The following is a 22,882-nucleotide window of genomic DNA, read 5'->3' as shown; positions in this document are numbered from 1 at the left end:
AACCTGGGTTTGTAAAGTAGATGTTCCTGTATGACATAATAAAGTACATACAGAAAATCATATTTAATAGTGAATAATTTGAAGTGCACACATTAAAATCAGAGAAAATACTTATATATCTGCTATCATGAAAATTACTAAATAGTGCTTAAAAACACAGAGAAATAATAGATAAAACTATCAGAAACAGACAAAAGTGTTATTATCTGCAGGTGCTATGCCTGTAAAAGAATAAATGCTTTGAATTACACAATGAACAGAAACCAGTAGCTCTCCTTCTAAACACAAGAAATATAAGAAAAAATATTTTTAAAAATCCTGATCACAACAGCAATAAAAATATAAAATAGCTACAAATAAGCTTACTATCAACTATTTCAAATAAAGAGGGAAAAAACATTACCAAAAGAATTAAGTAAATATAAACAGCGTGTACTATGGTGGAATGCTAAGTATTACAAATGTTTCAGTGTTTTCCAAATTAATTTATAAGTTTAAGACAGTTCATTCAAAATACTAATAGGAATTTTTTTTAGATGTTAAAAAAATAACCTAAAGTTCACCTAAAAGAATGAACTAGAGACGTCACCAAGATGGCAGAATAGGCAGCTCTAGATCCTCCTCCCCCAAATGAAGACACCGGCTCAACAATAATACATGGATTAATTCCCTTCGTGAGAAATCCAAAAACCAATTAAGATGCTCCTGTATCCCAGGTGAGCATGAAACCAGCTGCACTGAAATCGGCAGAAAAATTTGTGGCCCCCAATCACCATATTCCCTTGCCTAGCTCCACACAGCAGAGACAGAAGGAAACGCTCAGCTTCTCCCAAGGGAGGCAAAGAGAGGACTGGACCGTACGTCCAGTGTTTAGACTTTTCGAGGAGGCTGCCCAAGAGATTGGCTTCTGTCTTGCCTGAATCAAACATGGACAGTAAAGGGCACCAGGTCAGAGAACAAAGGTGATGGTTTGGACTGGCGCGCACACACTCACCACAGTCCTCCTTCCTGGCTCAGCACAGAAAGAGTGGGAGAAAACCTCTAACTATTGGCTTCTCTCTTGGAGGGAAAGAGTTGGAGCATGTGCCCAATGTTCCAGCATTTTAAGGGGCTGCCCAAGGAACTTGTTTCTTCCTTGCCCATCTCGAAGACTCTAAATGTCTGAGGGCTACTGAGAACAAAAAAGAGTTGGGCAGCGTGCTGCTGCTCCAGAGGACATACATACAGCAGACAGAAGGTGATAAAGCTTCCACAGCCTCTCCCTTGGGGGGAAGAGAAGAGTGGCGTGTGCATCCAATATTCTGGCTTTTCAGGGAATGGCCATGGGACTGGTTTCTGTCTCGCCTAACTCAGAACCTTGATGGGACCTGACATAATCTAGAAGCCTAGGTGGTGCTGACAACAGAAGAGACTTAGGAGGCTTGTGGTGGCTCCAGGAAACCTGCAGTATTGGAGACAGGCACTAGAGGGAGCAAGAGCTTATAAAGTCCTGTGAAAAGAAACTTGAAGGTCTCCCTAATTGGAGATTTACACACACAAATCCAGAAGTCACATCCACAGAAAAGGTTTGAAAGGCCCCCAGAATCTCTAGCTGGGCTGACTGGTGAAGGTCATCCCCTATACGAAGCCAGTCTGTAAAGACAGGAGAGGTGGCTGTTTTTTCAAATGTGCAAATCCCAACAAACTTACAAGGCAAACAAAGAAACAGGAAAATATGGCCCAATCAAAAGAATAAAATAAATCTCCAGAAACTGGCCTTAAAGGAAGAGAGGTATATAATTATCTGACAAAGAATTCAAAATTACCATCAAAGAGATGCTCAACAACCTCAGTACAATACATGAACAAAATAAGAATATTAACAAAGAGAATATATTTTTAAAAATTGTAGCTTAACAATACAATAATTGAATATAAAAATTAACTAGATGGATTCAACAGCAGTCTTGATGAAGCAGAAGAAAGAATCAGCAAACTCAAAAACATGTCATTTGAAATTATCCAGGTAAAGGAGCAAAAAGAAAAAAGAACGAAAAAGAGTGAAGAAAGCCTAAGGGACATATGGGATATCATCAAATGGCTCATTAAACACATTATGGGAGTCCCAGAAGGAGAAAAGAGGGAGAAATGGACAGAAAGCTTATCTGAAAAACCAGCGGCTAAAAACTTCCCAAATCTGGAAAAGGAAATGGACATCCAGATTCAACTAGGATGAACCAAAAGAAATCTACACTGAGACACATTATAATCAAACTGTCAAAAGTCAAACACAAACAGAGAATGTTGAAAGCAGCAAGAGAAAAGCAACTCATCACCTACAAGGGAGCCCCCATAAGACTATAAGTGCATTTCTCAGCAAAAACCTTGCAGGCCAAAAGGCCATGGGAGGATATATTCAAAGTGCTGAAAGACAAAAACTGCCAACCAAGAATACGATATCTGGCAAAACTATCCTTCAAAAAGAAATACTTTCCCAGGTAAACAAAAGCTGAAAGAGTACATCACCTCCCTTACAAGAATTGCTGAAAGGAGTCTTTCAAGTTGAAACAAAAAGATGCTAGACAGAAACACAAAAGGATACTACTGTATAAAGCTTCCTGGCAAAGGTAAATTTATAGACAAATATAGAATACTGTAATACTGTAACAGTGCTATGTAAATCACTTTTAATTCTGGTATAGAGGTTAAAAAAAAAAAAAAAAGCATAAGGGGCCAGCTCAGTGGCATAGTGGTTAAGTTTGCACACTCTGCTTCAGTGGCCCAGGGTTCACAGGATCAGATCCCGGGCACGGACCTACACACCACTCATCAGGTCATGCTGTGGCAGCATTCCATACGCAAAATGGAGAAAGATGGGCAAAAATGTTAGCTTAGGGCTAATCTTCCTCAGCGAAATGAGGAAGACTGGCACCAGATGTTAGCTCAGGGCTGATCTTCCTCACCAAAAAAAAAAAAAAAAAACCCAAAAAAACAAAAACATACAAGCACTATAAATATAAAAATATGTTAACAGATACACAATATAAAAAGATGTAATTTGTGACACCAAGAACATAAAGTATGGGAGCTGAAGTAAAAGAAAAGAGTTTTGTATGCAATTTGAAGTTAAGTTGTTATCAGCTTAAAATAGACTGTTATAACTTTAAGAATTAAGCCCCAAGGTAACTTTAAAGAAAATACATATAAAAGATACACAAAAGAAAATGAGAAAGGAATCAAAGCACGTTACCAGCAAAAATTCAATGAAACACAAAGGGAGACAGCAAGAGAGCAAAAGAAGCACAAAAAAGCAACAAGACAGACAGAAAACAATGAACAAAAAACGGCAATAGTAAGTCCTTCCCGATCAACAATTACCTTAAATGTAAATGGATTAAACTCAATAAAAAGACATAGAGTGGCTGAATAAATTAAAAAAAAACAAGAGCCAATGATATGCTGTCTAGAGAGTCAAACTTCAGATTTAAGGACACACACAGGTTAATGTGCAAGGAAGGAAAAAGATATTCCATGCAAATGGTAGACAAAATAGAGCAAGGGTGGCCATACTTACATGAGACAAATAGACTTTAGTCACAAACTGTAACAAAACACAAAGAAGGACACTATATAATGATAAAAGGGTCAATTCACCAGGAACATACAACAATTATAAATATATATGCCCCCAACATGAGAGCACTCAAATATATGAAACAAACATTGACAGAACTGAAGACAGAAATGACAGTAACACAATAATAGGAGATTTCAAAATCCCACTTTTAATAATGGATAGAACATCAGGACATAAGATCAATAAGGAAACAGAGGACTTGAACAATGCTATTTAGATCAAATGGACCTAAGAGACATACAGAACATCCCACCCAACAGCAGCAGTATGGACATTCTTCTCAAGTGCACAAAGAACATTCTCCAAAACAGATCAGATGTTTGGTCATAAAACAAGTCCTAACAAATTTAAGAAGATTGAAATCATAAGAAGTATCTTTTCGAACCACAATGAAACTAGAAATCAATAGCAGAAGGGAAACTGAAAAATCTGTAAATATGTGGATATTAAACAATGCACTCCTGAACAACCAGTGAGTCCAAGAAGAAATCAAAGAAGAAATAAAAAAATATCTTGAGACAAATGAAAACAAAAATACAACATACCAAAACTTACGGGATTCAGCAAAAGCAGTACTAAGAGGGGAGTTTATTATGGTAAAATGTAGGTAAATGCCTACATTAAAAAAGAAGAAAGATCTCAAATAAATAACCTAATTTTATACCAAAAGAAACTAGAAAAAGAATAACTAAGGCAATAGTTAGCACAAGGAAGGAAACAATCAAGATTAGAGCAGAAACACATAAAATAGAGAATAGAAAAGAAATCAATGAAACTAACAGTTGGTTTTTTCAAAGGATCAAACAATTGACAAACCTTTAGCTAAACTAATTAAGCAAAAAAGAGAGAAGGCTCAAAATCGGAAGTGAAAGAGGAGACATTACAACTGACATCACAGAAACAAAAAGGATTATAAGAGACTACTATGAACAACTATACAGCAACAAATTGAATAATCTGAAAGAAATGGATAAATTCCTAGAAACACACAACCTACCAAGACTGATTCAAGAAAAAAATAGTAAGCTTGAACAAACTAATAATAAATAAGGAGATTCAATCAGTAATCAACAACTTCCCAACAAAGAACACCCCAGTACCAGATGGCTTCACTGGCAAATTCTATCAAATATTTAAAGAAGAATTAATACCAATCCTTCTTAAATTCTTCCAAAAATCAAAGAAAGAAAACTTCTGAATTCATTTTATAAGGCCAGCATCACCCTGTTATCAAAGATAGAAAAAGACACCACAAGAAAAGAAAACTACAGGTCAACATCCCTAATAAACTTAGATGTAAAAATTCTCAACAAATGCTAGCAAACTGCATTCAAGAGTACATTAAAAGGATCATACACCAAGATCAAGTGGTATTTATCCCTGAGATTCAAGGATGGTTTGACATATGTAAATCAATCAATGTGATAACCACATTAACAGAATGAAGGATAAAAATTACACGATCATCTCAATAGATGCAGAAAAAGCATTTAACACTCTTTCATGATACAACACTCAACAAACTAGGAAGAGAGGGAAATTACCTCAACCTAATAAAGGCCATACACAAAAAGCCCACAGCTGACATCATACGCAGTGGTGGAAAACTGAAAGCTTTTCCTCTAAATCAGAACAAGGCAAAGATGACCACTCTCACCACTTCTATTCAACATAGTACTGAAAGTCCAAGCCAGAGGAATTAGGCAAGAAAAAGAAAGAAATGGCATCCAAGTCAGAAAGGAAGAAGTAAAATTATCTTTGGTTGCAGATGATATGATCTTATGGGTAGACAACTCCAAAGATTCCAAAAAAAAAAACTGTTAGAACTAATAAATGAATTCAGCAAAGTTGCAGAATACAAAATTGACATACAAATCAGGTTTATTTCTATACACAAACAACAAACATCTGAAAAGGAAACTAAGAAAACAATCCCATTTACAATAGCATCAAAAAGAATGAAATATTTAGGAATAAACTTAACCAAGGGACAAGTTGAGGCAAGACTTGTACTCTGAAAACCACAACACACTGATGAAAAAAATTAAAGAAATATATAAATGGAAAGACATCCTGTGTTCATAGATTAGAAGACATAATACATGGTTAAAATGTCTGTATGACCCAAAGTGATCTACAGATTCAATGCAATCTCTATCAAAATTCAAATGGCATTTTTGGCAGAAATAGAAAAACAATCCTAAAATTTATATGGAGCCATAAAAGATCCCAGATAGCCAAAACAATCTTGAGAAAGAAGAACAAAGCTGGAAGCATCACATTTCCTGACTTCAAAACGTATTACAAAGCTACAATAATGAAAATAGTATGGTGTTGGCATAAAGACAGACAGAAAGACCAGTGGAAAATAGAGAGCCCAGAAATGAACTCACGCACGTACGGTCAAATGATCTTCAACAAGGGTGCTAAGACTACACAACGGAGAAAGGATTGTTTCTTCAACAAGTGGTATGAGAAAACTGGATATCCACATGCAAAAGAAAGAAACTGGACCCTTATCTTACACCATACACAAAGACTTAAACATAAGACCTGAAACTATAAAACTCCTAAAATAAAACATAGGGATAAAGCTTCTTAACACTGATTTTGGCAATGGTTTCTTGGCAACAAAAGTAAAAACAGAGAAGCGGGACTGCATCAAACTAAAAAGCTTCTGCACAGCAAAGGAAATAATAAACCGAGTGAAAAGGCAACCTATGGAATGTAAGAAACCATATATCTGATGAGGGGTTAACATCCAAAATATCTAAGCAATATCCTACAACTCAATAGCAAAAAACCCAAATAACCCCATCAAAAAATGGCCAAAACCGGCCCGGTGGCGCAAGCGGTTAAGTGCGCGTGCTCCGCTGCGGCGGCCCAGGGTTCGCTGGTTCGGATCCCGGGCGCGCACCGACGCACTGCTTGGTAAGCCATGCTGTGGCGGCGTCCCATATAAAGTGGAGGAAGATGGGCACCGATGTTAGCCCAGGGCCGTCTTCCTCAGCAAAAAAAAAAAAAAGAGGAGGATTGGCGGATGTTAGCTCAGGGCTGATCTCCTCACAAAAAAAAAAAAAAAAAAAAAAAAAAAAAAAATGGCCAAAAGACTTGAATAGTCATTTCTCCAAAGAAGATATACAAATGATCAACAGGTATATGAAAAGATGCTCAGCATCATTAATCATCAGGGGAATGCAAATCAAAACCACATGATTCATCACCTCACATCTGTTAGGATGGCCATTATTAAAAAAAAAAAAAAAAAAAAAAAGAAAACGCCAAGTGTTGGCGACAATATGGAGAAACTAGAACTCTTGTGCATTGCTGGTGGGAATGCAAAATGGTGCAGTAGCTATGGAAAACAGTATGGAGGTTCCTCAAAAAATTAAAAATACAACTACCATATGATCCAGCAATCTCACTTTTGGGTGTTTATCCAAAAGAATTGAAATCAAGATCTTGAAGAGATATCTGCACTCCCATATTAACTGCAGCATTATTCAAAACAGCCAAGATGTTGAAACAACCTAAATGTCCACCGATGGATGAATGGATAAAGAAAATATGGTATAAACATATAAACAAATGGAATATTATCCAGCCTTAAAGAAGGAAATCTTGTCTTATGCTACAACATGGAAGAAACTTGAGGACATTATGCTAAGTGAAATAAGCCAGTCGCAGAGGGACAAATATTGCATGCTTCCACTTACACGAGGTATCTAAAGTAGTCAAACTCATAGAAGCAGAAAGTAGAATGGTGGTTGATGGGCTGAGAGAGAGGGAAACGGGAAGTTGCTATTCAATAGGTATAGAGTTTCAGTCACGCAAGATGAAAAAGGTCTAGAGATCTGCTATACAGTAATATGCATACAGTTTACAATACCGTATTACACACTTAAAAATTTGTTACGAGGGAAGAATTCATGTTATATGCTTTTTATCACAATTTTAAAAAAAGAATGCACTTAGAAAAGCTAAGAACATTTTGGAAAAAATAGTAATAATTGAAGTCTTGTTTTATTAGAAGTTAAAGGTTTTATAAGGCTTCTCTAATTAAAACCCTGTGGTCCTGATGTTATAATTACAGAAAAATCAAACCGAAAAAAAGAAAACACCTAAAAATACAAATATTTATGTATATGTGCCATCCATAATCAGTGAGCAAAGAATGGATTATTCAATAAATAGAGCTAAGACAACGGTCTCATCTTTTGGAAAAAAACTGTTAGATTCCAAATTTATATCATGCAATGAAATAAATATGATTTTTTAAGATGATTAGAGATATTCATTTAGTTTACAACAGGTAAGGATTTTAGACTGGCAGACAGAATATGGAAAACAGAGTTTTTCTAGCTCTCACTACGTCTTTCTAAGTCTTCATTAACGTTAAAGTCATATAAAACTTCCAAACACCAGATTCTAGATGAATATAGAAAAACACACTGCAATAGCAAATATAAGTATGCTGTTTCTCATTTTTACTAAAACTGCTTTCTTCTAGTCACAAACACAAATGAAACTGATTGTTCAAAAAAGTAGTGTGACATTATTGCAGGAACAGCAAACTATTTTAAAGTTTTAAGATATGGCTTAAGTCCAGCTTTGCAAACATAAATGGCAAAATGAATCATGCTTCAATAGGATGTTATAAATCCACAAAGAATAATATTTTCAAAGAATATATATTGACATGGGAAAAGTTCTACTCATTCAGCTAGTCAACAAATACTATGTTGAACCCTGACTATGTGCTAAAGATAAAATAATGAGCAAGGAAGATATGATCCTTGCCAGTTAAGAATCTTGTAGTCTAGTGAGAAAGGCAAACAAAGATTACAGCGGTGATATATTTGATATAAAAGGTACAAGGAGATATGTAAGTATAGAGCAGGGGACCCATTTACAAGTGTCAGGGAAGGTTTTGTGGGAAATGTGACATTTTAAGCTCAGATCGGAAAGATACATAGGAATCAGCCTAATCGTGGATATGGGCTGAGGTATATGCAAACTAAACACTCAGCATATAGAAATGCCCAGAGAAGACAGGGGTGGGTGGGGAGGGAGGACATACCAAATTGTATGTATACTAAAGGGCCAAATACATCTGCACAGATTTAGACTGAAAGTGTACAAATTATCAGTCCTTAGCCCTGGGTATAGAATTAGAACTACGAGTAATTTCTACTTCTTTTCCATTTTTCTTTCTTTTCTATATTTCCTAAAGTAATCACACATTACCATTTACTGTTTATTGACCAAAAAAAGCATTATTAAAATAATACTATACTATTTACCGGCCTTTGGGGGCAGGTTGTTTTTGGTTTTATTTTTAATCTTAGATAAGTCTCTTAAGACCCAACTTATTCATTTGGCAAATAAGGCTAATAACATTTAACTTCACAACGTTGCTGACTTGGATCAAATATGATAACATATGTGCAGGAAAATGATTCTGTAATTGTGGCTGTTGGACCTAACTCAGTACCCGAGCCACCAGATAAAAGGGTACTGAGACAGAATTGAGGGGTAGGGAGGTGGTGGCAGGAACTGATAGTAGATCAGGAGGGTGAAAACGTGGCCCTGAGGAAGCTGGTGAGTGAGTTACTAATGTGTTGCCACTCCCCTCTAGCAGCGATGACAGCCAATGCCAATCAACCCTGATGTGTTCTCTTCTCACTGAGCTTAGACTCAATCTCAGAATCCTTCTCAACATAAGACTCCAGGCAGCCACCTGCATAATGGCGTGTTACTTGAGACCTTCTGCCATCACTAGCCTCAGAATTCCAAACATGAACACAACCAATTCTACAGTTTTTTTAAAGGCAGTTTGGTTATAAAAATGTCCTCTTTCATTTACATTTTAACTCTTAAATGTTCTGTTTTCTGTTAAAAAGTTATGATCTTATAGCACTTCTAGAGGTTTTGATTTAGTACTTGCAGGCTCTGTTATTCGTCTATTATACCTGAAACAGAATACAGTCATATGCCACATAATGATGTTTAGGTTAACAACGGACTGGTGGTCCCATAAATTAGTACCATACAGCCTAGGTGTGTACTAGGCCAAACCATCTAGGCTTGCATAAATACACTCTTGATGTTCACACAATGACAAAAATCACATAATACATTTCTCAGAACATATCCCCGTCGTTAAGCAACACACGACTGTAATTAAGGGACTTCAGCATTTTACAAATATATTTACATATATTTACAAATGGTGAAGTCAGATATACATAGGACTTTAGATTGTTGTTTTTTCACAAGATGGAAAAAATGAGTTTCTTACCTTTCCTCTGGAGTATCTACATGAAATGTTCTCTCTATAACAGTGGTCCACTGGAGACATCTGATGATAAACGTGTTTGGCTTTGGTCGTTCTGTTTTCATTAACTGGCATTCTAGAAATAAAATAAAATGTCTCTTTGAATATATTTATATTTAAATCAAGAAGTAAATAGTTGAGAAGTATAGAGTTCCATTCTAAACAAAACCACTGCAACCTCACAGCTTTCTCTGGATCTCCACTCAAGGCTGTTCACAGACTGACCTCAGTACTCCTTTCCAATCCATGGCCCATTCTGGCCACATGTTCTATCAACCAGCCAAAGTAGATAGTGAACTTTCCCCACATACATCTTGCTCTTTCCTATATCTATACCTTTGCTCCAGCTGTTCTTACCATCTGGAGCGCTTTCCATTTATTTCACCCCTACCCATACGCAATCACCATCAGTCAAAAGAAAGCCTATCCTTTAAGGTCCAGATCAAATCCTACTCCTTCCACAAAACCTTTTATAACACCTGGTCCTAGACTGACCATTCCCTGCCCCCCTCATATGCTCATTACTTATTATTGTATCCCTCATTTTTCACATAGCATAGACTACCATATGTTATTATTTATCATTTTTAAAAGGTATCCTTATCCCTACCCAGACTATAAGCCTTTTGACAGTATACATGCCATAAAACTCTTAGTAATTACAGCCCTTAGAGCCAGTCAGTCAAAAAGTGATAAAACCTGTCAGGGAATAACTGGGAAGACTTCAAAAAAAAGGAGCATAGTGGAGTGGCTAAAAGTATGGATTCTAACACCAGTGTGCTTGGATTCGATTTTTTTTTCCTACCATGAACTATGCAACTCTGGACAACTGAATTAATCTCTGTGGTCTTCAAGTACTAAAAATAAGAGTACCTACATCATAAAATTGGTGTGGGGATTAATAATAAATCAATGTAATACTTAGCATAGTGTGTGACACATAATGAGTTTTCAATAAATGTTAGCTGTTATTATTAGGTGTACACCTGAGCTAGACTTTAAAGGATACGTGGTATTGGACAAGAGAAAGTAGGGTAGCTTGTCTCCAGACACTGTTCTTTTGAAAGAAACTAATTTACCCCTAGCTGACAAATTCAACAGTACTTTCTTATCTCTTTTGTCCTATCTCCATCATTAGCAGCTATCAACCACCATTTCTATGTCTTTATATGACTAAGTAGGTCATTGATCACATTGGACTAATTCTTTATTGACTGTACGCTAAAAAAGATCATTCACCCAAGGGTCTCTGCTTAGTTTTCTTCTCTTTTCTAACAAGCTTTCATGGTTTCAGCCATCATCTCTCAGCTTACCAACATCAAAATCCAAACTTCTTTCTATCTTGGATCTCTATTTTATGATACACATGTCCAACTATACTGTAGATATTTCTACCTGGTTGAATTACTGGTACCACACTTAAAACCAAATCCACTACCTTTCCTCTAAATCTGTTCCTCCTCCTGGGTTCCTAATTTTTCCAACACCTAGACTGAAAACATGGGGTGATCTTCTTTTTGATATTGGTAGTATTTGCCATCACTACCTGGCTTTTCCACTGATGCAATTTCACTTCAGACTCTCACCACCTAATGCTGAAACCTCTCCAGGTGCTATAAAACCAGATCTTCCTACTCAGAGACCTGGAAAGGCTAGCTAAGTTACCTACAGATAGAAACCATATTCTAAGAGACATCTGAACTCGTGCACAGGTGAACTCCTGATCTCTCCTCCCCTTGCTTCTCCTGCCAACCTCTAAGATAGCTTTCTCCATCTCAGATGACGGCACCTCCATCCTTTCAATTGCTCAAGTCAAAAGCCTTGGAATCATCCTTAAATCCCTCTTCTCTCACTTCTCATTCTGGAAAGGCTGTTGGCTCTGCTTTCAAAATTTATCCAGGATCACTTGTCACCTCTTCCACTACCTGGGAACAAGCCCCCATTCTCTCTCACATAAATACTTTAACAACCTGAGAACATCTTCCACCTGCCCCTCACTTCAGTCTGCTCTCGACACAGGCAGCGAGAAATCTTAAAATGAACGACTGCAAGAAAAAAATCTTGCAACATTTTCAATTCACTAAGAATAGAAGACAAAGGCCTTCAGGGATCGACAGGAGCCCTACATGGTCTGGGCCTCCCATCCACCCCTTTCTGACCTCCTCCCCCAGGAATCTCTTTCAGGCCACTCTGCCAGCCACCCCGCTTCCTTGCATGTCCTCAACAGTGCACTGCACACTCTCTCCTTAGAGCTTTTTGTCTAGCTGTGCCCTCTGCCTGGCATCCTTTCCCCTCACACATCCCCACAGTTACTCCCTCATCTCCTTCAAGTCTTAGATCAAACCTAACCCTCACGTAAAGCCCACCTCGACCATGCTACTTCATACTATAATCCACATCCCTTACCCAGGACTCTCCCACCCCTCTTACCTGCTTTACTTGTTATTTCCCATAGCATGTTATCATCTTCAAACCTATGAGATGACTAACTCAACATCTTTCTTGTTTATTGTTTGTCTCCTCAACCAGAATGTAAGCTCCACTGATATATTCTTAGCACCTAGAACTGAGCCTGACACACAGCAGACACTCAATAATGTCTGAATGAATGAATTCTGATAGTAATAATCCAACAAGAAGGTAATTTTGACGACACAGGGAAGAGGAGAAAATTTCTGGAGCAACTTCTTTATACAGCCAGGAAAGGGTGGGATTAACTGGACAAGTAGAGGGCTGGCTCTAGTCAGGGGTTCAGGCAGTTTAGTGGTGAACAGAAGAGAAGACAAGATAAAAAGGCCCAAATGCAGTGAGGGGTACAGATGCAAGTAGGAGCTGGCAGAAATTATTTTCTCGTTGCTTCTATTTTTTCAATGAATTAGGATGTAAAGCCATCCTTAAGAACATGATCTGAAGAGGATGCTCTAGGGCTTTGAGCACAGAGAAGGCATGCAATAGCCCTCTAGGAGAGCAGAGGAGCAAACAGACTGGGGAAAGGTACCATGACTGCTGAGCAGCACTCGGGGCCCTCTGGAATTTAATTACCAAGAATGCAAACTAGTATCAGGGATCATGTAAGCCAGTCTGACAAAGCAAGAAAGTGGAACAGCATAGAGGATGTAAGACAAGGAGTGGTTTAGAGAATCAACCAAGGAATTTAAAATGGGTAAGGAGGGAAGTGGAACCTGGTGGTGTGTAAAATAATGAAAAGGTGGTAGAATCAGCAGGTCATAAAATCTACTGTTTCATAGTTAAATCTTGTACAGCTATATATTTTTTGAAATACGAATGTTAAAAAAATACCAAATATAGTATGCCAATTTTTATTTTTTGTTTGAAATATGGAAGTTTTAAAATATCAAAGATATTATACCAATTTATAGCAATAAAGAACCACATAACTCCTCTGACTTACTCCACCTATAAAGTACAGACCCAACCTGATTCTCTTTGAAGCCCATTGTCCCGTCTCATTTCCTTCTTTACAAAACTCCCACTAAGTTTCCAGCCGGTGGTTCACTATACTGTCATACAGGTGTTTAATACACGTGACTTTGGTGTCCTAGCTAGATAAATTACTTAAAAGTTAGGAATTATGTGCACAACTCTTCCTCACAGCACCTACGATAGTGACACCACATAGGCGTACATAGTAAATACTTGATGACTGAGTAATTGACTAACTGGCTTTTAATGTTATCAATGGAGGACAGACACTTAAAAGAGGGCAGGTCTGACAGAAATACTCAAGAATGAACTATGCAGTAGAGAGAAATAGGAAGAACAGAAAAGGAAAGAAAGAACGCCCAATCCTAGGTTCACCTATTTCAGTTTCACTTAAGGTTCCCATGATAGTGATGTCAAGGTAACTAACATAACAGACTTTAAAATCAGAACACCAGATTCAGATCCCACCTCTATCACACTATCTGCTGTGTGATCCTAGACAAAGTACTTTACGTCTCTAAGCCCCGAGGTTTCTCATCTTTAAAAGCACTATCAGGAATTAAAGTAAAACTTCAAAGAGAGCATATTTTCAACACTACATCTAATTGAAGTTTAAATGCTAAAATTAAAGAACTTCTCAATACTATAATTTTAAAAGCTACTAAAAATACTACATATGAGATTCTAAGTGATTATCAATTACCATAGCTTACAAAAATTATAATAAAAGTGATTACTTTAATTACCATTCCCAAGCAGACCCCTAAAAATGAATTGTTTAGAAAAGAATCAAATATTTGTATTTACATACAGGATGGTTTGGGAAAAATATTAAAATAATAATATAGTGATCTAAGTAGTTATGCAGAACTTGGCCGTTTTGACTAAATATGCTAAGTATTCATGGACTCAACAACATATATGAAACAAATTACAGGACAAGCACTATGCAAGATTCTGGACATAGTAAGAAAAATGAATTAAGAAACTCTACGAGCTTACAGCACATACCAAACTTTATTATTAATCATTCTACACGTGTAATTATAAAGTAATAATTCACTACTGGTATAAAAGTTTTAATCAGGTCCTTCTAAAGCCTCTAGTGCAACAAAAATGTTACATGTAATTATGAACAAGTAGTATAATGCAAACAAACCTATATTTTATAGGTTTCAATATGAAATACTCTATAAATGAATCCAATTTCTAAATAATACCCATTAGATTGAGACCATAGAAGAGAGAACTGGCTATCAAAAGCTAGTTCAAGGTATTCAAGGGGTAGTTGTGTCAATACCAAGAGAACACTCTACCACAACGCTGCAGGTTTTACTGCTGTACCTAAACAAATGTAATTAAAGAGCTGAATCCAAATTAAAAACAGCTGAAATTTAAATTACCACGTTAAAACAAGTGAGCCAGTAAATAGAAGAACTTTGGGTTCTTTTATGTTAGCCATAATATGGAATCATGAACACATCCTACAGTTCTCTGTAAAATGAAGAAATATATATGAAAGTGAGCAGAACATGGTTCATGTCTGAAAACTCTTATTCTTAAAAAGGACTCTCATGCTCAAAGGGAATTCTTAAAGGAGACGGTGGTTAATAAATAGATCAGACAACAGTTCTTTAGAAGAATATTTTCCTTTTAGTTGTGTAAAGATTCCCAATTCAAGCTAGGCCAATTTAAATTTTAAAAACAAAAGTGGAAATTTCATATAGAGATTCTAAAGAGCTATTAACTGAATGACTATCTACGATTTCTGGAACCATTTAATACATATGAATAAAGCAAGTGTTCTTATATAAAATGTCAGGTAGCTAACTTTTCAGTAAAGTATACTTTTCAGTAAAGTCTTGGTTACACTGGTACTTAAATGAGATAGTTATACTAGTTAAACTCACCTGAGCAAGTTAAACCACACACTTAATTTCAAATGTTCCGCTTACTTTACACCATTCTGAACCACAGCCGACCAAGTTCATTCAAAGCTGTAATTACTCTCTAAACCTGAAAGCCAATTAAAGGGCCTGCAAGATACCAGATCAAAAAAATATATACTAAAATTTTTTTTGATATCATCTGTTCAGATTTTATTAAAAAGATTAGATTTTATTTCAACCTCTTTAACCCTTTAAATATTAATTTTATTCTTTAAAAATAAATTCTACTAACATTCAATGTGAAAAACAAAGGCATAGTAATAGATTTTATTTATAATTAAATCACATAACGAAATAATGCTAACTGTGAGTTATAACGACCATAAAGACAGTTTATTTTTAAGCCCCGAGTATAACACTATTGTGGATATTCTTTAAAAGGGGCAAAAAGCATTTCTTTCTTTTGTTTAAAGTTTTTCCTATCCATGGGCAAAAAACCATAGTGCCCAATTAAGACTCAACAAACCACCTTAAAGAGACTCACTCAATCCACCGAGAAGGAGGCGTCCTGGTGTGGCAAGTGCCCTGGCGAGAGCAAGTCCACAGGGCTATCTGCTCAGTGATCACTGAGCGCCAGGCACTGCACTCACTGGTGGTCCCTAACGCCACCCATTTCATCCAAAGGACAAACCTACAAGGTGTTATATTACTATCCTTCATTTTATAAAGGAAGGAATTGAGATGAGACGAGCTAAATAACCTGCCCCAAAACACACAGCTTGTAACTAACTATACAAAGATTTACCCCCGGGTCTCTCTGACTCCAAACTCCATGCTCTTCTGGAGAGAATATACTGCTAGAAAAACTGCCTTAAAAGACCAGTAATCATCTGTCAAGATGATGAGACTGTCCACTCCCTCTCCCACACCTTCCGCATACCTTCCCAGTGGTTGGCCCTTCTGCCTTCTAGGACACCTTTTCTCCTACAAAGAAATTCAGGACAATTTTCACCTGATACCAACGTTTGCCCCTGGCTCTGAACACAGCACAGGGATGGTTAAAGATGAGGATTACCCTCTAGTGGGATCCTGATCCTGGCATGTAACCAAAGTGGGGGTGGTGATATAGGACACAGAACTCTTCTAGACTAGAAGAGGCTTAAGAGACATATTGATCAGATGCAATATGTGGTTCTTAACGTATTCTGTTTTCAACAAGCCAGCTGTAATTTGTAAAAGACATTTTAGGTGACAACTGGAGAAATCTGAATATGAATTTGTATTAGATAATATGAAAGATTTCTAAATTTTATTGGGTATGATAACAGTATAGGAATTATGTAGGAAACTTTCCTTATTGCTTAGAGATTCACAAGAATTCAGGGATAAAACGTCGTGATATCACAATTTACTTCAAATATTTTAACAAAATGATGATGCAAATGTGGTAAAATGTTAAGTCTAGGTAATGAATATATGAGAATTCAATAAGCTGTTTTCTCTATCTATATGTCTGAAAATTTTCACAATAAAAAGTAAAAAATAGAAACTCCTTCCAAAATAATATTAGATTTTTTCCTCAAAGTATATACCAAAATAAACTAGAGAAGGCTTAAACAGTTGAGTGTGGAAAAGAAAATTATTTTTACAAAATAAAATATATAGACGAATACCTAAAATAAAGACACTTCTAGTTAATGAAACTCATTTAAGACAAGCTAAACATCAGAGTATTTCACTGGAAATTGAAGTTTAAAGGTATCACTGCTGGAATAATCAATTATTTCGTATCAATTGTGATTTACAACTTGAATCCCTCAGGCTTCCATGTGCATCAATGGGACAGTTTCCACTCACAGATCTTCACAGCCGCTCATCAGCGCTCTCCGGGGCAACTAAACAACATACACATGGACAAAGATGCACGCGCACTGGACACTGCTTTCCCTCCCTCACTGCTCCTGTTACTCAAAACCATCACCTCCAAGAGGGGCCTTTGTGGTTGTTACCTGTCCTTAACCAGTTAGCGAAGCTGTGGTTTCCACCACTCTCCTGAAATCTCCTTCTCATCAGTTATCCTTTCTTTGTTCTCATTTCCATCTCTTTGCTGCACCCGATGTCCTGGGCTCCCCACCGCTGAGTGTCTCCCCCTGGGCCCCCAGGACACTGACTTGCCTCTGACCTTCATCAGGCTTCTTTCTTAGGGCCTCTTCATCCGAACTGAGCTGCTCCCTTAGGCTCTGACCTTTGTAGTATGCTTTTCTTTTATGACAATTTTGCCCTTAGTAAACTTAGACATTCATTAAACAAATATTTATTGTGTGTCCACAGTATGCCAGGCAACAACCATACACTGGGAATACAGCAGTGAACAAAACAAAGTCCCTATTTTTCATAAAGCTCATATATATATTTTTTGTGTGTGTGAGGAAGACTAGCCGTGAGCTAACATCCGATGCCAATCCTCCTCTTTTTGCCAAGGAAGATTGGCCCTGGGCTAACATCCATGCCCATCTTCCTCTACTTTATAATATGGGACACCACCACAGCATGGCTTGACAAGCGGTGCATTGGTGCGCACCCGGGATCCGAACATGTGAACACGGGCCGCCAAAGCAAAGTACGCGCACTTAACCGCCGTGCCATCGGGCTGGCCCCCATAAAGCTTATATTTTTACTGAGAGGATAAGTGGTCAAGCCATAAACAAGTAAAACAATTAACTTATAATAGGTGCCTGTAAGTATCATGAAGGAAAATTAGGCAGGGCAACAAGTTACAATGACAAGGAGGTAGTACTGTTTTAGCAAGAATAGTTAGACAGGGTGTCTCTCAATGAAAGGAGAGACCAGTGTAGATATCTGTGGGAGAGTGATGTGGGTGGAAGTGTAGGAGATGAGGTCAGAAACATCTTCAGTGACCCGGTAAGGATGTTGGATGTAATTCTGGGGAGGCTCTCTCATGGCTTTGCCTCAATTATCACCTGACGTTCGATGACTCTCACACCTGCACCGCCAGTGCCAGCCCTACCAGCAAGCACCATATCCATCTGGCAAAACCGGCATCTCTCTTTTGAGGCCCTATCATTACCTCCTTCTCAACATATCTGAAATGGTTTAGTTTTTTGTTTTTTTATCTTCTAAGCTGAAAATTACCACATCAACACAGTGTTTCTATTCATTTGATTTCTGTATCATTTTCCTAATCACCCAAGAAACACATCCTCAGTCATCTCTGACTCCCTTTCAACCCAAGGCTAAGCCTGCAACGTTCATCATAACACTCCTCTCGTAACGTCTCTTGAACCATCCCTTCTTTTCACTGCTGACTCCAGACCAGAGGCCTTACTAACAAAATATGGATCCCTGAAATGGCCTCCCAGGTGGTCTCCCTTTCTCCAGCCTTCTCCCTGTCCAAGTTGTCCTCCACACTACTAGCCCCAGTAGTCTTTCAAACTCTTACTCCACAGGTCATTCTCCTTCTCAAAAATGCACTACTCTCTGCAGGACAGAGTTCAAATTCCTCCTCTTACTTTCAAAGCCACTAAGAAGCAAGCCCGAATCTTTTTCAAACTTTATTCCTTACCATAAAAACAATGACTACCTTCTGCTGATATATGTTTCTCTTTACTGTTCCCCAAACATTCCCTGAGGATTCTTAACTTCAGGATTTAACTCACACTTTTTCCTCACCTGAAATACTCTCCTCCTCCCTTCTACCTAATAGTCATTCAAAACCTTCTTTAAGGGTTCCAGTCCTCGCTCTCGACTCCTGAGGATCTACTGCACATTATAATACTTACATCCCACACGCCGGGACCTGATCACATACTATTATCCATCTTGCGTGCATCTCCTGAGCCGTACTATAACCTTCAGGGAATCTGGAAAACTTCTCGTAGTTCTTTCTTAGTCATCACAGTCTAAGTACATACAGACAGAATTCAAACAAAAAAAAGCTTCCGGAAACATGTCTGATGCAATAGTGTTTGTCACAACTAATTCTCTTTTTCTTGTAAGAACATTTCAATATTTTAAAGTTCACACTCCCTTAGAAACAAAATTTACTTTATGATCTCTCTCCTCCCAAAATGTGACACGCCTATTTCTTCAAAAATCTACATTGTCCAGTTTAGACCGCCTCTGAGAGCATTGGTAATAAATATTCTGGGAGAGAAATACATGCTTTAAGCATACACATATACATATTTATGTATAAATAAATCCTAATAACATCAGTTAGAAAAAATATTTAAAGCCTAATCAAATTCTTAATTGCACAACTACAGCTCTAACACTTAAGAGATATCTCTTTCTTTCTTTCCTTAGGAAAATTGGTAGAAATGATTAGATTTATAGAATGGTTAAAGGATTTTATTTCTTGGAGAAAGATTAAAAGGTAGGCCTATTCATTCAAGTAAAGCACAGAATTGTCCAAGAAAACAATGAATTTTGGAGGACTGTAAACAAACATTCCTAATAATTTCATTAAAAACATGTAAGGATAACCGAAGAGTCATTATTAGCATCTGACCTAACAGTCTCTAACTTCCTGAAACTTTAAGGAGAAGATACAGACGTCTTTCTTTCCATTCAGGAATTCTGACTCCAAATAAGCTATCCTGACTTTAAAAGTTTCAACCACAGCCATAAAGAGGTCTCTGGGTCTTTACTATAGCACAAAACACTTCATTTTTAAAATCTGGTTCAATGGATGCACTGCAAACTAAATGAAGAGCATACTTTGGAATAATCAGCTCATTCATCTCTAGCAGACTAGAAACAAAATCTCAGCTTAAATCTTTTGCCAATTTAGGTCAGTAGGGAAACTTAGCTTTCCATCATATCTGTCTCCAAAATTTATTCTTTTAAAATAATTAACTACTAAGTCTTTATTTTAGCATATTATCAGTTGTTTCACCACAAGATAAAGATTTTATATGCATTATTTCTTACTTAATCCTCCCAATAGAGTTCTAAAGCATTTTCATCATTTCCATTTCATGAATAAGAAAATGGAAGCTGTCTGATTTCTAAGTCACTTGTTCAAAATCATCAAGTCATTAAAGTTGTACAACTGAGTCTCTAATGCAGGTTTTCTAGCTCTAGATTCTCGGCTCTTCTTAGTATGTCACACAGTGTTTTAGGAATGTCAGCTGCTTACAAGAGAGGAAGTAAAGTTCTATTTCTTTATAATAAGCTTTATATACTTGACTTTCTAGTTTTCTGCAATTAAACTGGCAGAAACAGGCGATACGTCGAGTAGTGAAATAGTTTCCCCCTCAAAAAAATTGACCAAACTGGCTGTTTAGTATTCACACACTAAAAATAATTGCCATCTATTGTGGGAATATTACATTTAAAAGCACCAATGAACTTTGATCATATGATTACAAGGTAAGGGGAAGTTCTAGGTGATAGGTAAGCTGTCACAGAATAACACTGTTTCAGGATTTCTTTATAAAATTTACATTTGAAAAATGTCTTTCAGTCTAAATATTAGATAATTGGTCCAAGGTTGTGAGGATATTTGAAACATCTATTGCCCAAAATGTTCAAGATCTAACATGAATTGACAGCTAACTAGAGTTGCCTGGAATCTGATATTGGAACTTGTTCAGGTTTGTCAGTCTCAGCCAACCTTGTTGATTCCTTAGTCATAATAAAATTATCTATGAGAATAAAGAGCCATTAGTAGGAAAACAATACAAATGTAACTCCCTAAAGGCACAGAAATTCCAAAGAATTTATGAGGTAAACAGTAAATCTGTAAATAATATAGTTTAAGAAAAATATTTTAACAAAATGTCCTACTTCCACAGGAAGATTGTGAAGCTCAAAGGAAACAATGCATATGAAATAAAGCTACCACGAGGGTATTATGTGTTTATTTTTATTTTATAAGAATATCCTATAGAGATAGAAACTTCATCAGCGTGCTTCTGGAAGCAGTAACTGTTGCTGGTTGGATGATTCAATTACCATGAACTATTCTGGCCTGCTTCAAAAGCACTGCCATTTTAAAACATAAAAAATGTCTAAAAATGCAACCACAGTACTAGATTCTGAGTGCAGGGGTTGGGGTTGAGGGAGAAAGACAATGACAAATTGGTCCAAAAGGACACTGAGACTACATAGCTGGAAGACTATTGTGCTGACAACGAGTGACAGGAAGCAGAGCACAAAACAAGTGAATGAAAACAGCTGAACGTGCAATGAAAGACCTTATTATAGCGCAGAAACATTATTGTAATAAAGGAGCAATGTACTCTCCTCTATAAAACGTTCAAACAGGCACCCTAGTCTCTTTTCTCTTTCTCTGCATTTCATTTTTTCATTAGCATCTGCTTGATTATGTATTATTTCCAACCCAAAAGAATGCCTCTCTATCTTTCCTCAATTCCAAGGCTCAAAGGTCCTTCCCCGCACTGTGGCCTTGGGCCTCATTTAACTTACTCAAAATATAATAAATACTTTTAAAATAACATAGAGATATAGGGGGAAAATCAGAAACGCAGAGATTTAGTATATAACTGCAGAGAGATCAACAAAATACGTGTCCCTCAACTCCAATTTGTTAAGAATACAATGATCATGTAATTCACACCCAATGATGACAATGCCTCTAAAAATTCTCCCGTGACTTCTTTGATATAATCAGAGGAGCAAGGGGGACATCTTCACCGACCAGTGAATCCCCTGCAGTAAGCTTCACTTTCCTTAAGCGGAAGCATCTGAAGCTCTGAAACCTGTCTTCATGTGATAGTTGAGAATGACAAGATCTGATCCGTGACACTGATGTACAAACCAGCCTAGGGGCCTGGGAAGCCCAGACCTTCTGACCTGCCCGGGCTAGAAAAGACCCTAAGGCAGCCAGAGATGCTTCAGTTAAGCAGAGGTGTGGAAAAAGCAGTGGCCTTGAAATCTGAAACCTGTGAGTTTAGCTTCCATCTCCATCGCTTACTAGATGCATGACCACTGGCAAATTCCAGGAGCCTAGTTTCCTCAGCTATAAAATAGAAATATTATGTAGCCTGCAAAAATGTTAGCAGGATTAACAATATATATGTAAAGTGCAGAGCACACAGGTGCTCAACAAGGGGTAATTATTATTATTATTACTTCTCAATAGACAATGTTTCAAAAAATCATCTGCTGCTAATAGGCAAAATGATTGAGTTTTAGAAGCAAGGACTTAAGAGATCCTTCATTCTAACTCCCTCACACCACAGATGACAAAACCCTGAGTCCCAGGGTGGTTAAGTGATCAGCCTGATATTACGTAATAAATTTCTCTCAAATAACAGCCACCTGGCTACCACCTCCACGCTTGTCCCTCTGCTACAGCATAAATAAGTGTCACCGTTACATGACATATACTCTCAAGAACCATGACAGTCTGCTGTTAACCCACTGTGTAGAATGCTTGACATACCACCAAGTTTTTGTGGGTGTTGACTAAACCTTACTTGAACAGGTTGTCGTTTCTGAACCCCATATAGGATTAAATGCATTCCAGCCAGGTGTTAGACCAGAGTCCACATCACAGCCCTGCCATGTACTTGCTTTGAAACTCTGGGGAAGCTTCTTAATTTCCCT

General features: G+C 37.3%; 1 protein-coding gene across 2 annotated transcripts in view; it reads right to left on the bottom strand.

The window, feature by feature from the left end:
- The window catches only part of AKT3 (AKT serine/threonine kinase 3), a 322,405-nt gene that overhangs the window by 148,986 nt on the left and 150,537 nt on the right, over positions 1 to 22,882 (bottom strand). For both annotated transcript variants that reach the window (XM_058533528.1, XM_058533529.1), the window contains exon 4: positions 9,918 to 10,029. In XM_058533528.1, coding sequence (XP_058389511.1) covers positions 9,918 to 10,029 — 112 coding nt within the window. The remainder of the gene's footprint in view (positions 1 to 9,917; positions 10,030 to 22,882) is intronic.

Source organism: Diceros bicornis, chromosome 38 (genome assembly GCF_020826845.1).
Source record: "Diceros bicornis minor isolate mBicDic1 chromosome 38, mDicBic1.mat.cur, whole genome shotgun sequence".
NCBI classification, from domain to species: domain Eukaryota; kingdom Metazoa; phylum Chordata; class Mammalia; order Perissodactyla; family Rhinocerotidae; genus Diceros; species Diceros bicornis.
Note: the sequence above shows the minus strand (reverse complement) of the source record. Positions and strands in the feature narration are given on the sequence as shown.